The following is a 16,533-nucleotide window of genomic DNA, read 5'->3' on the forward strand; positions in this document are numbered from 1 at the left end:
GAAACTACACTCGTAAAACTGCAGAGGAATATTGTATGGCCAGAAAGGAAGAAAAAAGAGTGCATAACAATAAAAAGAAGAAATGCTATGAGGACGAACTTAAGAATCTGGAACATCTTCGGAGATGTTCCAGATTTCTGTGAATAAATTAAAGTAGGACCTATTATCAAAAGTTAAATAGAAGCCAGAAAGACTTCCAGCCTAGAACAACATTATGTAGGGATATGGAGGACATAATCCTGAGTGGGAATGAAATGATACTAGAAAGATGGGTAGAGCATTTTGATGAACTATTGGCTAATATATCTGATCAGTTAGATGATCACCTATAAAATTTTCTCTAACATTCTATTCAAAAGACTTTACCCTATATAGAGAATACTATTGGTGATTATCAACGTGGATTCTGCCAAAGAAAATCTACAAATTACCAGATTTTCATTATACATCAAATGCCTGAAAAATGCAATGAATTTGTAATTAAAGCACACATCTCTTCATAGATTTTAAAGCTGTATATGATAACATAGATCTAATTTATTTATTGCAATAAAGGAACTACAGATACCTCAGAAACTTACTGCCTTATTTAAAGCTACAATGAGAAACACAACTTCAGATTAAAATTCAGAATACATCTAATCCAATACATATAAAAAATGGTGTTTGATAAAAGGATGCCTTAACTTGCTTACTGTTTATTATAGCAGTTTGAAAAGGTTTTCAGAGATGCTGGTACTAATTCAAGGAGAACTATCCTCTACAAGTTGATATAAATTCTAGCATATGCAGATGATATCGGTATTATAGGAAGGACACAAAAAGCAATCAAAGACACTTTTATTAGTTTAGAAAAGGCAGCAAAGAAGATGCATCTGCAGACTGACCAAGAAAAAACAAAATATATGCCAGTAACACGAAAAGCTTGTGATGACGATGATTCTTCTGAAACTGAAATTGGTTCCTATAAATTTGAAACCTACGTAACTTTATATACTTGGGATCAAAAGTTAATTTCAAAAATGATATCAGTGTTGAGATTCAGAGACATTTTCTTTCTGTGAATAGATGTCTGTATGGACATAGGAAAAACTTAAAGTCACATTTGATCTTAAGAAAAACAAAAATAACTATTTTAAAAGTGCTCATAAGACTGGTATTACTTATTCCTCTGAATTATCACTGACAGAAGAAAGATTGTTAGGTCAATTTGAAAGAAGGGTTCTCAGACATATATTTGGAGCAATACAAGATAATGGGATGTGGAGAAAAATATACAATTATGAAATTATTGTATTATGAATATATTGTATAATATATAAAAGATTTTTGAAAAAATATAGACTTTGTAAAAAATATAATTATGAATATATTGTATAGTAATCGCCGATTTTTTTATAGTTTACTATATTCGGCATGAAACTCTCTGATTCCAATCTTTGAGTTTCTTATTCAGTTTTAAAACAATGTGGGATTTAATATCCCCTTAATTTAAATACAATTATGAATTTTACTGAGCCAGACATTAAGTACATTAAAATCAATAGATTAAGTTGGGTAGGACATCATTATACAGATAGATAATAACCAAATTGTTAAGAAGATATTCAATGCTAGGCTAGAAGGAAAAAGGAAAATAGGAAGACCTAAATTAAGATAGGAAGATGGAGTGATCCAGGATATTAAGGGTCTGGGAGTTAAAAACTGGAGGAACTTCACAATGAATAAGAAAGGCTAGCAGAAGTTTCTGAAAACAGTCAGAATCCACATAGGACTGTAGGGTCAATGATGATGATACAGAGCACACAGAACATCCATCATCCTAATTAGTGATATATCAAAAAGCATTAAAGCTACAAAAATGGACTGAATTTGCTGGATGTTCAATCATTATCAGCAGCAATTTTCAGTGTACTGTTGAATGAAAGTCTCTCCCAAAGTCTTCTAATCTGTCCAATTTTGGGCTTTTCTATGCCAATGAGTTCAGCCATCTTTTTAATCTCATCCTCCCACTATCCCTTTGGTCTTCTTGTGGTTATATTTCCATCTCTGAGATACCATTTGATATCATTTTTGTCCATTTTTGAGTGTTACTTCTTGCATAATGATCTGCCCATCTGGATCTTTTAACTGAAGTGAGGTTTAACTGAGGCAGTTAAACCTCACCTCAGTTAGGCAATGTATACTTCTAGGATGAAAAGCAATTTCAAGTAGAATGATGTGAGCAAATTAAAAAAGGACAGTACAGCTTATTTGTACCTGTGGTCTTGCAGAAGGCTCTAGTAAGAAAGATGCAGGGGAATTTTTCAAGTGTCATTAAAGATGGCAACAGACAGGGAAAGAAAAAAGGAAAAGATGGTAACCACTTATAGAACAGTAGGAAATGAATATCAAATATACAGAAATGTTTTGGAGAAAATTTAAAGAAAAAACTAATAATAACGTCGGTTGGATTTATATTCAGAACATGAACTAGTAATTTCTAACACCATGTTAATGCATGTATATAAATTCACATGGAGTACAAGAAATAGAAGGTCTTACTGACTATGTTATTGTTGGCAGTGATATTTTCATACTAGTCTAGGATACAAGAGAATACAGGGAATTTCAAATAGAAAGTGATCAACATTTACTTTTGAAGAGGATAAAAATCAGTATCATACTGAAAAAAAAAAAAAAATGCGTGAAAATTTTAAAAGGAATCAAGCTGGAGAGCTTTCAGACACAAAAGAAAGAATCAAATACAAATATTATTCAAGAATAAATGAAAGTTGAAAACAAGAACCTAAGCTTGGAGACTCAGTGGGAAAAATCTGAAGCAAACAATGCTTGGCTCAGCCAGGAAAGCGTGATGAAGTTGTTGGTAAGGATAGAGAAATCTGATCTTCATGCTGGACTCTAGAAATTAAAGAGGAGTCTTGAAAAAAAGAAGAAATATTGAAGGTTCCTGGTAGGTCGCATGCAACCTTTGTTCCAGCTCATTCCAAAGATATTCAATAAGTATTGTTTACAAGGCATCCACCAGGTCCAGACATGTCCATTGGATTGCCAGATATGTACTGCAATTCATCACTCCACAGGACCCTCTTCCACTGATCCACAGTCCAATGATGGTGTTGTTTGCGCCATTCCAGACAACAGCAGGCATTGACAGGTATAATCAAGGACTTGTGAACCACAGCACAACCAGGAAACCCAAGGGCTAACACCTCTGGTAAATAGCTCTGTCACTGGTACCTGTTTCAGAGCTCATGCAGAAGTCGTTTGCAATGGTTGCTAAGGCTGACAATTTAATGTCAGCCTTAGGATTTTAATGCTCAGGACATGGACTGGTTATTACTAACACCATGTTCCAACATAAAAATGTGCACAAATTCACATGGAGAGAAGAGGCTAGGAATAAGAAAAGTCTCATTGACTATGTTATTGTTGATAGTGATGTTTTCTCCCGGGTGCAGGACACCAGAGTGTACAGAGGATTTGAAATTGGAAGTGATCACTATTTAGTCTTGAGCAGGATAAAATTGAATTTCATATTGAAAAGAATAACATGTAAGAAAGTTTTAAAGCGAATAAAAGTTGAGCAGCTCTCAGATGTGAGCTGTAGACTAAAATACACAAAGATTATTGAAGAAAAAATGAAAGAGTTTGAGAACAGGAATCAAACCTTGGAGATTCAGTGGCAAACTCTGAAGAAAACATTGATTGATTCTGCCAGAGAGGCATGTGGTGAGGTTGTCTGTAAGGATAAAAAAAATCAGAACTCTCTGGTGGACACAGGAAGTTAAAGAGGCAGTGAAGGAAAAGAAGAAAGCATACCAAAAGTTCCTGTCAAATAAGTCAGCTTGTGCTCTTAGAGAATATAGAGACAAATGCAAGAATGCTAAACACTGTGTAAAACTAGCTAAACAAAAGTCATGGAAGGACTTTGGCAAGAATATAGAAAATAAATATCAAGAAGGTGGCAAAATATTCTGGAGAATATTTTCAAGAATTCAAGAAGCTTAGGAATGGAGGAAAGAATGCTGTAAAAGGAGTTAGAGGTGATAAAGGTGACATGAAAACGGGAGAAAAAGATATCCTTGAAGTATGGAGTAATTACTTTGAAAAACTGCTAAATGAAACAAGCAGTGATGACAGCACAGTGGTAAAAAACACTGACCAGGCATGTAGTCAGGAATACATATCCATACTTGAAGTAGAAAAAGCCATCAAAGGCTTGAATTGTGTAAAGGCAGCAGGAGTAGATGATATTCGACCAGAAATGCTGAAGTATAGTGGTATAAGAGTCTTACAGTGGCTGCACTGCATAGTTCAGAAAGCCTGGACAGAGAGATGAATTCCCGATGATTGGAGTACAGCTCTCATAGTACCCATATATAAAAAGGGAAATAAAACTGCATGTGAGAATTACAGAGGTATTTCCCTACTAAATGTTCCTGGCAAGATCTATGCAAGTATACTTGAGAAACGGTTGAGAAGAATTGTGGAAGAAAAGCTTGGTGAAGAACAAGCTGGATTCAGGCCAAATAGAGGCTGTCAGGATCAGATCTTCACTTTACGACAAATAGTCAAGAAAGCATGGGAATATAACAAAGATCTGTATTTAAGTTTTGTCGATCTGGAAAAGGCATATGACAAGGTGCCAAGAGAGAAGCTATTCAATACGCTGCAGTTATATGGTGTCAATGGGGCATTATATCAAGCAATACTTAGTCTTTATTTGTGTTGTAAGTCAGCAGTTAGAATTGAAGTACAGGAAGATGGTTTAATGTTAAATCTGGTGTGAGACAAGGATGTACATTATCCCGTCTGTTATTCATTATCTATATGGATCACATTATGAAGGAAAGTGGTATTAAACATGATATCAAAATTGGAGATGTTAATGTCAGCTCTTTGCTTTATGCGGATGATGTTATACTTCTAAATAAATCCGCTACAAGTCTGCAAGATTCTCTGACTAAATTGAATAGCTGTTGTAATAGATATGGTATGAAGGTCAGCAATAAAAAGACAAAGACAATGAAAATAGGCAGAATCATCGAAAATGTCAACTGTGTTGTGAATGGAGAACCTGTGGAACAAGTAAAACATTTCAGCTATTTAGGCACGATTTTTACTGAAGATGGTAAATTAAATATAGAAATAGACAACAGAATCAGCAAAGCTGGTATGGTGGGAAGTCAATTGAATAAATTCATATGGAATAAGAGAGAAATTAGTCGGAACACTAAATTAGCTGTATACAAGACAGTGTTCAAACCAGTTTTAACTTATGGATCTGAGAGCTGGGTCAGAAGTAAAACAGATGACCAAAGACCAGAGACCGCAGTTATGGGAGTCCTGAGAAAGATTATAGGTGTGAACAGATGGCATCAATGGCAATATCATATTAAAAATGAGGATATTAGGAAAGAACTTGACATTGTCAGCATCCAGGAATGCGTTAGCAGAGCTAATCTCAGGTGGTATGGTCACTTAAACAGAATGGTCAAATAAAGATTAGCAAAACATGTGTTCTCTGCCAGGTTGGCAACAAAACGACCCAGAGTAAGAAGAAGATATAGGTGGATTGGAGTCTTGACAAGTAAGACTGATTTGGAGGAAAATTGTAGATAGGAAGTTAGTAATGATGTAATTTTTTTCATGACTGTACAAATGCTCATGCGTCAGAGTTGTTCAGGAAGGAATCCTACCAATTGTAATTTGGACCGTTTAAAGTTGTTGTAGTTGCTATTGGAGATTCACCCAAAAACAGGTCAGGTCTGGATATGGTGATGCACATCATTTATGCCATCAGTCTTAGTAAAGCAGATGGAAGGAATTTTTTTTTTACAGCACTGGCACAATATTTAATTGTTTTATTTTCATGTTAGTGTTGGAAAAGTTCAATAAAGAATAGTAACATTCAGTGAGAATAGTCTCCTAGTTTAATATGACTTCTACAGAGAGTCCCCCCCCTCCAACATACCATGCTCTCTCAAGACACAATCTGGTAGTAGATTGAAGCATAATGATTATGCATCAGTTGACTATAAAACTTTCCAATGTGTTACCATCATGTGTGGTCCTATATTATCTAGCGACCAATCTGTGTAACAATCTGTAAAAGACCAGAGACCACAGATGTGAGAGTCCTGAGAAAGATTATAGGCGTGAACAGATGGCATAAATGGCAGTATCATATTAAAAACGAGGATATTAGGAAAGAACTTGACATTGTCAGCATTCAGGAATGCATTAGCAGAGCTAATCTCAGGTGGTATGGTCACTTAAACAGAATGGGCGAAGAAAGATTAGCAAAACAAGTGTTCTCTGCCAGGTTGGCAGCAAAATGACCCAGAGGAAGACCAAGATATAGGTGGATTGATAAGGTACAAAGTGCTTTAGACGATAGAAATATAAGATCTGATAATGTTGGAGTGTTGACAAGTAACAGACTGATTTGGAGGAAAATTGTAGATAGGAAATTAATAGTGATGTAATTTTTTTCATGTAGTACTGTCATATCCTGTACACCCCTTGAGGGTACATGGCAGGAATTTGATGATGATGATGATGATGATGATGATAATAACTCCTCTGTGACAGCAGACTAGGCCACCTGATGACCAAACTTGTGGACTATCACACCTCATTTGAACAGACCTTCTCCCATATCTGCATCATGTGGACAAGACAATGTACAGATAGGGGTGTCCAGACACTTTTGGCAACATAGTGTGTATACTCCTGGCACGTAACCTTTCTTCCAGCTCATCCCAAAGATAAGTATCATAAAATTCTATAATAAGGGGCATAACAATCCTTGGCTGACCCAATCACTGCTTTTTTTTTTTAGAGTTTTCAACTCAGACTCTGTTATATAAGTCCCAAGATTAGAACTACTGCCTTTCATAAAAATTTTATATATACATTTCTAAATAATACAGTAGAGAATACCTTAGAAAGTTATATGCATTTTATTTATGAACTAAAAGGAAAAAGGTACATGGTAGATTGATTTTAAAGAATGCCGATGGTAGGGAGGTAACTGAATCAGTTGAGATAGTTGAGTTACTGAGTGAGCACTTTGCAAAAGTATATCATCCAGGTGGTGACATTACAGAAACGAATAACCCAGTAGATTATACGGGAATTGTGGTTAATGAAGTGGAGGCGAGTAGTCTATTGCATAACCTCAATGTCAATACATCTGTGGGATTGGATGGTATACCAGCTCGTGTTGTACGAGAAGCAGCTAAAGAATTGTCAGTACCCTTGACCATTTTGTTTAATTTGAGTCTCGGGTCTGGGTTAGTCCCGAGCGGGTGGAAAGAGGGGAAAATAGTTCCACTGCATAAAGGTGGTTCCAAGACTGCTGTTGTAAATTACCGACCGATTAGCATATCAGGAATCATTGTCAAGGTCTTAGAGAAAATAGTCAAGAGGAAAATACAAGATTGGATAGAAGAAAATGGGATACTGTATCGGGGACAGCATGGTTTTGTGAAGGGTAGGTCATGCCTCAGTAACTTGCTCACGTATTATAACACAGTGACGGCTGAACTGGATAAGGGTAATGGGTTTACGGTGATTCTACTGGACCTTGCCAAGGCCTTTGACAGGATTCCACATGGAATTCTAATCAGTAAATTGCAGCATATGGGAATAGACATAGGGTTGGTGAGATGGATAGGAGGGTGGTTGACGGAGAGGTATCAGAGAGTGGTTTACTCGGGAGTAGAGTCCACAAGACGGCCTGTGACTAGTGGTGTGCCACAAGGATCTGTTCTTGGACCACTGCTGTTTAATTTGTTCATAAATGATATAGGAAATGATCTGAGAGGAACAGTTCATTTGTTTGCGGATGATGCGAAGTTGGGTAGGGCAATAGTGAATGCAGATGACGTCAAAATTTTGCAGGATGATTTGGATAGATTGGAGGTCTGGGCTAAGGAGAATGGATGTCAGTTTAATGTGGCAAAATGTAAGGTTATGCATTTTGGGGTGAAAAGATTGGCGGCAGTTTACTGCATTGGTGGAACCCTGCTCCATGAAATTGATGAGGCACGAGATTTAGGAGTGTTGGTAGATAAGGAATTGAAATTTAGGGGACACATTGCAAAAGTGACCAAAACAGCTCATCAAATCACTTGGTTGCTGAAGAATACGTTGACAAGCAGAGACAAGCAGGTTATTGTTCCTCTCTATCGAGCCTTGATAAGACCCCATCTAGACTACTGTGCTCAGATTTGGTCACCTAGGTTTCTTCTTGATAGGGAGGAGATGGAGAGGATCCAGAGGCGAGTGACCAAGATGATAGCAGGTCTGTGGAATGAACCGTATGAGAACAGGTTGAGGATTTGTGGGTTGCAAAAATTGGTTGATAGGCGGAGGAGGGGAGATATGATTGAGACATTCACATTACTGAAGGGTTTCTATAAAATTAATTCAGAAGATATTTTTGAGAACAGGGCTGGTTGTGGGAGGACTAGGGGACATCCATGGAAACTGGGCAAAAGTGTGGTTAGTAAAGGTGTTAGAGCTGGGTTTTTTACTTTTAGAGTAGTGAATGAGTGGAATGCGCTCCCTGAGTCTGTGGTGGATGCTGTGACAGTGAATGAGTTTAAGGCGAGGTATGATAGATACTGTATGAATGTCAAATAGTTGTGATGAATATGATTTGGGGCCTCCCTCGATGAGTCTAATGACTCCCTGGAGTTGCCCGTAATAATAGTAATAATAGTAATAACTCTCCCTTTACAAGGGTGGGCTGAAAAGTTCTCGGCCTAACAATGAAAAAACGAATTTATAATTTCAAAATTATTTTTATTTTTCAACATAATCTCCCTTAAGACTAATAGATTTATTCTAGCGATGTTCCAGCATCATTATCCCCTCCCTGTAGTGGTTCTCAGTAAGATCTGCAAAATACCCCTCTTCAGCTGCAATCACCTCTTGATTTGAAGAAAAATGCTGACCAGCGAGGAAGAGTTTTAGTTTTGGGAATAGATAGAAGTCAGAGGGAGCCAAATCTGGGGAACAGTGTGGATGTTCCCATAGTACAGATCCCTTAATTTTCCCATTGCCAAAACACCTTTGTGGGCAGGTGCATTGTCCTGATAAAAGATGATTTTTTTCTTCAGCAAACTGGGTCTTTTCTCAAGAATTTTTTTGTCTAGTCTGGTTAAAAGATCGGAATAATATTCCCTGGTTATTGCTTTACCCTTTTCAAGATAATTAATAAAAAAAATGCCTTTAGCATCCCTAAACCCTGATGCCATGACCTTTCTTGCTGACGAAACCGACTTTGTCTTCTTTGGTGCTAAACAACTGGCTTCTGTCCACTGTTTTGACTGCTGTTAGGATTCTAGTGTGTAATGGTAAATCCAAGTCTCATTCATAGTAATAAATCAATGCACAAAATCAGTTTTATTCTTGTTAAAACGTTCCAAGCACTGTTCAGAGATTTTCATGCGAGTGCGTTTTTGATCTGCTGTGAGCAAGAGCACAGCACCTATCTTGCACTAGCTTTTTCATATGCAATTGATGCAAAATATATCCTACATGTTCTTTTGAAATGCCATAGTCTCAGCAATTTCACGCACTTTGACTCGCCAGTCATCCAATACCATATCATTCACTACATCAATGATTTCTGGTGTTGTTACACTTTTTGGATGTCCTTCACATGAATAAACTTAAGGTTGGTATGGCCAGGTTTAAACTCAGCAGTCCATTTCTTAATTGTCGAAAATGACGAAGAAGAGTGCCCATAAACTTTTATGAACTTTGAATGAATTTCTTTTGGTGTTAAACCTTATTTTATAAAGAATTTTATAACCGCACGATACTCAATTTTATCCATTTCAAGGGATACAGACAACACTTTTGCTTCAGACAGTTGTATAAAACAAACTACTTGATAGAATGATTTGCAATTTCACATGGATGCTTATGACAGATGTACCAACTTAGAAAAAAAATCTCTTGCCATTAGTGTTGCGATCTATGATCAAGGCTGAGAACTTTTCAGACCACCCTTGTAATTCTTATTATGATTAGTTTTGTAAATCAACAACTAGTTTCCATCCTAATTAGCATTTTGCTCTGCCATCAGAGAAACTGATTTAAAGAAAAATAAGCTGTGATCGTTAGATACCTGAGAGACATTAAAAATATTTTTATAACTTCAATATAAGGAAATTCTGCACTGTTAACAAGGAGCAACATCTTACTACTTACTTGACCTTGAACCAGATCCACTTGGTATGCTCTCCATTGAGCTAAATGTGTGCACAACTTCTTGATGAATGATACTTCCACGTGGAGACTGTAAGGAAAGAAAAGAAACATATACCATTTTTGTCTTCTGAAAATGTAGCCATGGAATATTAAAATAGATTTGGATATCTTTATTTTATTGTTAATGATCTGATTTGCTATTATTACTACTCTCATAGCTGTCTTCGGTGCTCTTTTTTTATCCATTGGTAAACTAAACATAACCCTGAATGATTGGCTATGTGTGGCGACTTTGATGGTTCAGATTAATCTTAAAATCTCTATATCCAATAATGAAGTGACAATTCAATATGATTTTCTTCAAAGAATATCAGTACTCCAATAGCAATATGTTATGAAAGTGAAGCATGAACATAATACCATCCTTGAATCTTACATCTCAATGAACTAACATATCTTTATATAATTATTTTGGTTAATATATATAAAGATATAAAATATACTAAAATTTAAGATGTTGTTACTAGGTTTACTAACAAAATTTCTTTCCAAATTGTTTTATAAATCATTTTATCATTTAATCATTTATAAATCATTAAATCATGCCTAATTTGATCGGCCTTTATTCCTCAGGCTTCAGAAAAACAATCAGTCCTAAATGCATCAATTCATATTTTGGTCTCATTGGGATAAGTAGAATATTTATTGCTGTCAGGCTATACTGACTCAAAAATTTGCATTCTGATTTTAGATAACTTTGTGAAGTTACTAATGCTTGGGTTAAATTCATATCAGTGCTATTTTGATATTTTTAACTCAGTTTTTTTGAGGGATATCAATATTTCCCCCCCTTCATTAATTAGTGGCTCCATTTTTGGACATTACATTAACAATACAATACACATTTCATTTTAAAAATTGCAATCAAGATGCTCATATTGATTCTAAGCAAGTTTCAATCATATTAACCAAATGCTTAAAAAAGTCTGCAGTTACTGTTTGTTTAATTCATATTTGCTACTGCTGCTGTAATACAAAGACTCACGATTTTATTCTCAATACCATCATTGATAATTGCACTGTTTTCATTTTATTCATTCCATCCTTCATATTCCGTACCTGTAACGATATCGACTAAATGATTTATATTTTAATATGAAATGATTTGTAGGGAATACTTGTATTTCATGTTTAAAAATACTGTTAAAAGAAGAAATAACTTTAAACATACTTTAAAAAAGTATGTTTTCAAGTTATTTCAGAATTGTGATAATGTGGAAATTTATACAAGCCTTTGGTTCATATAAAATATCACACTCTCATGCAGTAGCAACATCACTATGAAAAAATGATACAGAAAGAAAATTTAAATGTCCAAAATACTATTTGATATATTTTTTTTCATTTTTTACTAGGTAGGGTTTGTGTCTTAAATTTTTCAGTGCTGCTGACAGTAGTCTAAGTAGATTTGCTGCTTCTTCCCTTTCACCTTCCAGTGAAATAACCAGCATTTGAGAGCTAGACCTGCAAAGTCAACTGCTCTATACACAAGGTGCAGCTCAAAAGTTTTTAGACTAATATCACCACAAGAGCATTGCATGCACCATCTACTGGCCAATACTTGAAATATTTGTAGCAAACCTCCAACTATCATGTGACCAAGCATCAGTAGCCTGTGTGTGGCAGCTGTTGAGATAATATCCATATAAAAGCTCTAGAAACACTCAAAATGCATATGGCAGTGAAGCATCGAGTCATGCTAATGTGTACAGATGACTAGAAGTGGTTGCCCTTTTACAGCACATACAGATGAAAATGTTGAATCCCTTCATTGCCTATCAGATGAGGACCATTGCATGTCTCTCAAAATGATTGCAGAAATGTTAAATATTGGTAAAGAAACTGCATGCTGAATAGTGGTGGAAGATTTAGGGGAAAAAAAGTGTGTGCAAGATCTGTTCCTCACTTCCTGACAATAAATCAGAGGCAGGATCAGGTTGCTTCATATCAAGATCTTTTAAGAATGGCAGAAGAAGGTAAATCTTTTTTTTGGAACGAAATTGTTACTGGTGATGAAATGTAGTGTTTTGTGCTTAATCAGACAACAAAGCAAATAGCAAAGTGAATGGGGGAAAAAAATTCATCAAAATTCAAGAAGCTCTGTTTTCAATCTCAAGTGAAAATGATGCTCATTATCTTTTTCGACGTGAAAAGAATTATTCATTGTGAGTTTGTCCCTAATGGTCAAAAAAAAGTCAATGTGGAATTTTATAAAGATGCATAATCTACTACAAAGAATGAATCAGGTAATACTGGAAACAGTCTCACTTTTTCAAAACACTTCAGGCCTTCAATGAGCAGGATGCTGGTCTCACACAGACAATGAAATTGTCCAACACCTACAGGCATTCACAAATATCTCAGCAAAAATGGCTTTAAAACTCAAAGTCAGCTAATTAGAGAGCAGACAGTCCATTTAGTCAACTAACAGTTAATGAAAAGTCTACTCAGTAGTTAATGCCTTTAATTTTGTGTCAGGTCTAAATGTGAACTGTAATTCATTCTGAAATAGCAACAGAATAAATTGTTGCTGAAACAAACATCTGCAGTTCTTTTTTTTTGGGGGGGGGGGGGGATCTAAGTTTGTGAGCACTCACTTCTACCTACACCAAGGAGAAACTAAGAAATCGTTTAATGCTGCATTTTTTTGCTTTTAAATGAATTTCTAAGATGAATTTTAAAAAATTATTTCTTAACATATCTGCAAATAATTTGCTTTACTGTACTATATGTCCGCAAGTATATGTACGCCGATGACCTAGCGATCTTACATCAATCCACCTCCTTTACCAACCAAGAATCAACCTTGAATACAGACCTGAACACCCTGGAAGAGTACTTCAAGCCTAATCCAACGAAAACAGTGTCCTCAGTATTTCAACTGTACAATGCAGAGGCGAATTTACAACTTGACCTTTCTTTCTGTGGAAAAATGGTAGAACACGAGCCTCACCCAAAATACCTTGGAGTGAGCCTGGACAGAAGCCTAACCTCTAAAAGGCACATCATCAACCTCTCCAATAAAATTAAAACCAGAAATAACATCATTAGTTTAATCCTTTATCCAAGTGTGAGCAATCTACACTTGGATAAAGGATTAAACTAATTTTATTATACTCTAACCAAGTGAAAAATAAACTTTCAACAGAAATAACATCATTTCAAGGCTTGCTGGAATAACCTGAGGTTGTGGTGCAGAAGTCCTAAGGTCGTATGCATTAGCCCTCGCATTCTCTGCAACAGAATATTGTGCCCGTGTCTAGGAAAGAAGTACACACACTAACATTATAAACACCCAGCTAAACTCTACCATGCGCACAATTAGTGGGACAATGAGAAGCACCCCCTCTCTCCTGGTGGCCTGTTTTATCTAACATTGCTCCACCACACATACGGAGAAGACAAGCCTCGATTAAGGAATTTAATAAAGCAATGAGCAACTCGCTTCTGCCCCTACACCAGGCTCTCATATACCCACCTAGTCTTTGCCTCAAATCTAGATAGCCTCTCTGGTCCATGGACGAACTCTCTTCAGCTGTGCTGCCATCAATATCTGACATATGGAGAGAATACTGGTCCAACAATCTCCAAACAAACGGCTTCCTGGTAGAAGATCCCTGTGCTCCACAGCCTGGTTTTGATCTTCCTAAGAAGATTTGGTCATCAATAAACAGGATCAGAACTAGTCAGGGCAGATATGGCAACCTTCTACATAAATGGGGACTGTCAGATCACCCTTATTATGATTGTTCTCACATGGCTCAGACGATTACTCATATTGTGTACGACTGCCCAGTATGCCAATTTCACGGTGGTGACCTACAGGACATCCACACGGTAACGGATGAGGCCTTGAATTAGATTTCCAGCCTGGACCTTGACCAGTAGTTGGTATGGTGGCGGTGGTTATGGAGGAAACAGAAGATCACGGTTCCGTCTCACCATGAAGACGTTATTCTCATATTCACTCTCATAGTCCTCGTCATAGTATCAGCAGAACTCTCCTCATGTTAGAAGATGATGATACAATGTGAAATGGGCCTCCTCTAATGGATCACGTTTTCTCACACAAAACACAACTGCTCAGAACTTAAACCTCGGATACAGCTATATTTATGTTGTGAAGTGTGAGAACATGCAGCCTTGTCATACTTGTTGCAGCAGGACGATAATTGTCCCTGGCTTGATTATGACAAGTTACTTTTGCTTTATTTTTTTAAAAAAAAAGGAAAGACTTAGAAAGCAGGTTGTGCCTTTTATGTAATGAACTTTTATATGTTAAGATTTTCATCATTTGTTTCTGGAAATTGTGATTGCACTTTTGACTTACCAGTTTCATGTAGCCATAAGCATAAAAAAAACTGTACTATGCAAGAGTTAATTAAAAAAACAAAGAAACTATTTTTATTTAAACAAACATACATCAGTTTCTCCATTGCAGCCATTGCTACCATTACAGGTACTTCCTCGTGAGTTTCGTAGTTTGGAAATCTTTTGTTTCACTCCTTTGTGGAGGTCTCTTACTCTTCCTGCCCAGGAAGTTGTTTGACCAGTTGAATCTCGCCTTTCATTTAGCTTCTGGAAAATAGTAACATGAACATAATGCATTATTGTATATAACACTACCTTTAATAATTATATTGTACATTATTTTTACATTTTAGAAAATTATAAAAATTTCTATAGTGATTAAAATGCATAGTAATAATATGATATTCATGATTTGACATTAATACAAATTATTATTGTTGTTGTTCAAGACCTCACTTGAACTATTATTGTTGTTCATGGAGTCACTGGACACGTTAATTTTTTAATGACTTTTTTAATCAAAACTGCTAATGCTTATAACACTCTCTCTTTCTCTCTCTATTAAGCTAAAAGAAAAAATACACTGCTAATAAATGTAAAATATTGAATAAAGCGATTAAGGGGGAAAAAAAAAAAAAACACTATCTGAATTTGAAAAACTGAAAATTTATGATAATAGGCATGAAATACATATCACCTACATATATGTGACATAATGCACATGTTTCTGTTATCCCATACAAATACATATTCAGAAACTGCTCACTATACAAAGTCAAATGAAGAAAATTTCTTTAATATGTTTAGACATTGCCATGACAATATAAAATATTTAAACAATAATTAAAACTGGCAAAGTTATTTTAATACGACCAGCAAACATCTTGGAATATAATCACCATAGCTGAATGGATTTGTTTGTCTGACAAATTTATCAATTAGTGCTATTACATTCCAATGCCATTTTGTTATTTTATTATGAATTAGAAGCTAGAACTTATTATTAGTACAAGGATGTTGTTCAAATCATATGCCAATCTACTTAACTCACAAAAGAAGACACTAAGCATCATTAATGTGATATGAATTACTCAGTAATCCAAAGAAACATGTGAATGCATCTAATACTGAGAATGACGTTAGCTATAGAATGTGGATGTTATCTGTCATAAGTCTTCATGTAAAAAACTACTCCTGGCTCAACACACCTTTATACAATTTCCAGAGTTAACTTCATATTACTGTTATCCCTTTTACTTCTAATTTTTGAAATCTTCCCAGTATTTCTGATAAGCTCATTACCAGGTTAAAATCATATATGGCTCTCATGGGATTTACATATTTACAGAGAACACTATTATATTTCCTCACATAGAAGCTGAAATTACTGGATTTACTGTAATCTGGGTATACTGCATTTCTTTAGTAATAGTTATTACTAAAGAAATAAAATATATCCAGGTTTCTGAAACTTACCCACATAAAAGATTTACTATATATATGAAGAGCCAAAGGCTTCATTTTTTACATTTTTAGTTGAGATCCCTCTGGGACAGGAGCAACTGCACCTCAGTTAGTCTAGAACTAGGTAAGTCCTCTCAACACTTTAGAGGATTTACTGCAGATGAATGACTATTTCACATCTCTCCTATCAATGAAGGTCTGCTGAAATCATTCTCTTTATTTTTGGTTTCTCCATCTTCCTGAAACCCAGGCAACCATAGCCTGTGCATATTAGTCTAATATCTATCCACGTTTTATACAGTGGCAAAATCATTCCACTATATACGCCAAAACCATTCCTTTCATTAGTTGCCAATGTATTACTTACTACTGCAACAATCTTCTGAATCATCTTTTTCACTTGTCAACTGCATTGTGAACGGAGAACCTGTGGAACAACTAAAACATTTCAGCTACTTAGGCACG

At 35.7% G+C, this 16,533-nt stretch overlaps 1 protein-coding gene across 2 annotated transcripts in view; it reads right to left on the reverse strand.

The window, feature by feature from the left end:
* Positions 1-16,533, reverse strand: part of LOC150094205 (SAM and SH3 domain-containing protein 1-like) — a 476,307-nt gene that overhangs the window by 41,551 nt on the left and 418,223 nt on the right. For both annotated transcript variants that reach the window (XM_090412130.1, XM_090412129.1), the window contains 2 exons: positions 14,716-14,871; positions 10,234-10,321 (listed from right to left, as the gene is read on the reverse strand). In XM_090412130.1, coding sequence (XP_090268256.1) covers positions 10,234-10,321; positions 14,716-14,871 — 244 coding nt within the window. The remainder of the gene's footprint in view (positions 1-10,233; positions 10,322-14,715; positions 14,872-16,533) is intronic.

This window comes from Typopeltis vanoorti, chromosome 22, assembly GCF_054136105.1.
Source record: "Typopeltis vanoorti isolate ZY-2024b chromosome 22, IOZ_Tvanoo_1.0, whole genome shotgun sequence".
Taxonomy (NCBI): domain Eukaryota; kingdom Metazoa; phylum Arthropoda; class Arachnida; order Uropygi; family Thelyphonidae; genus Typopeltis; species Typopeltis vanoorti.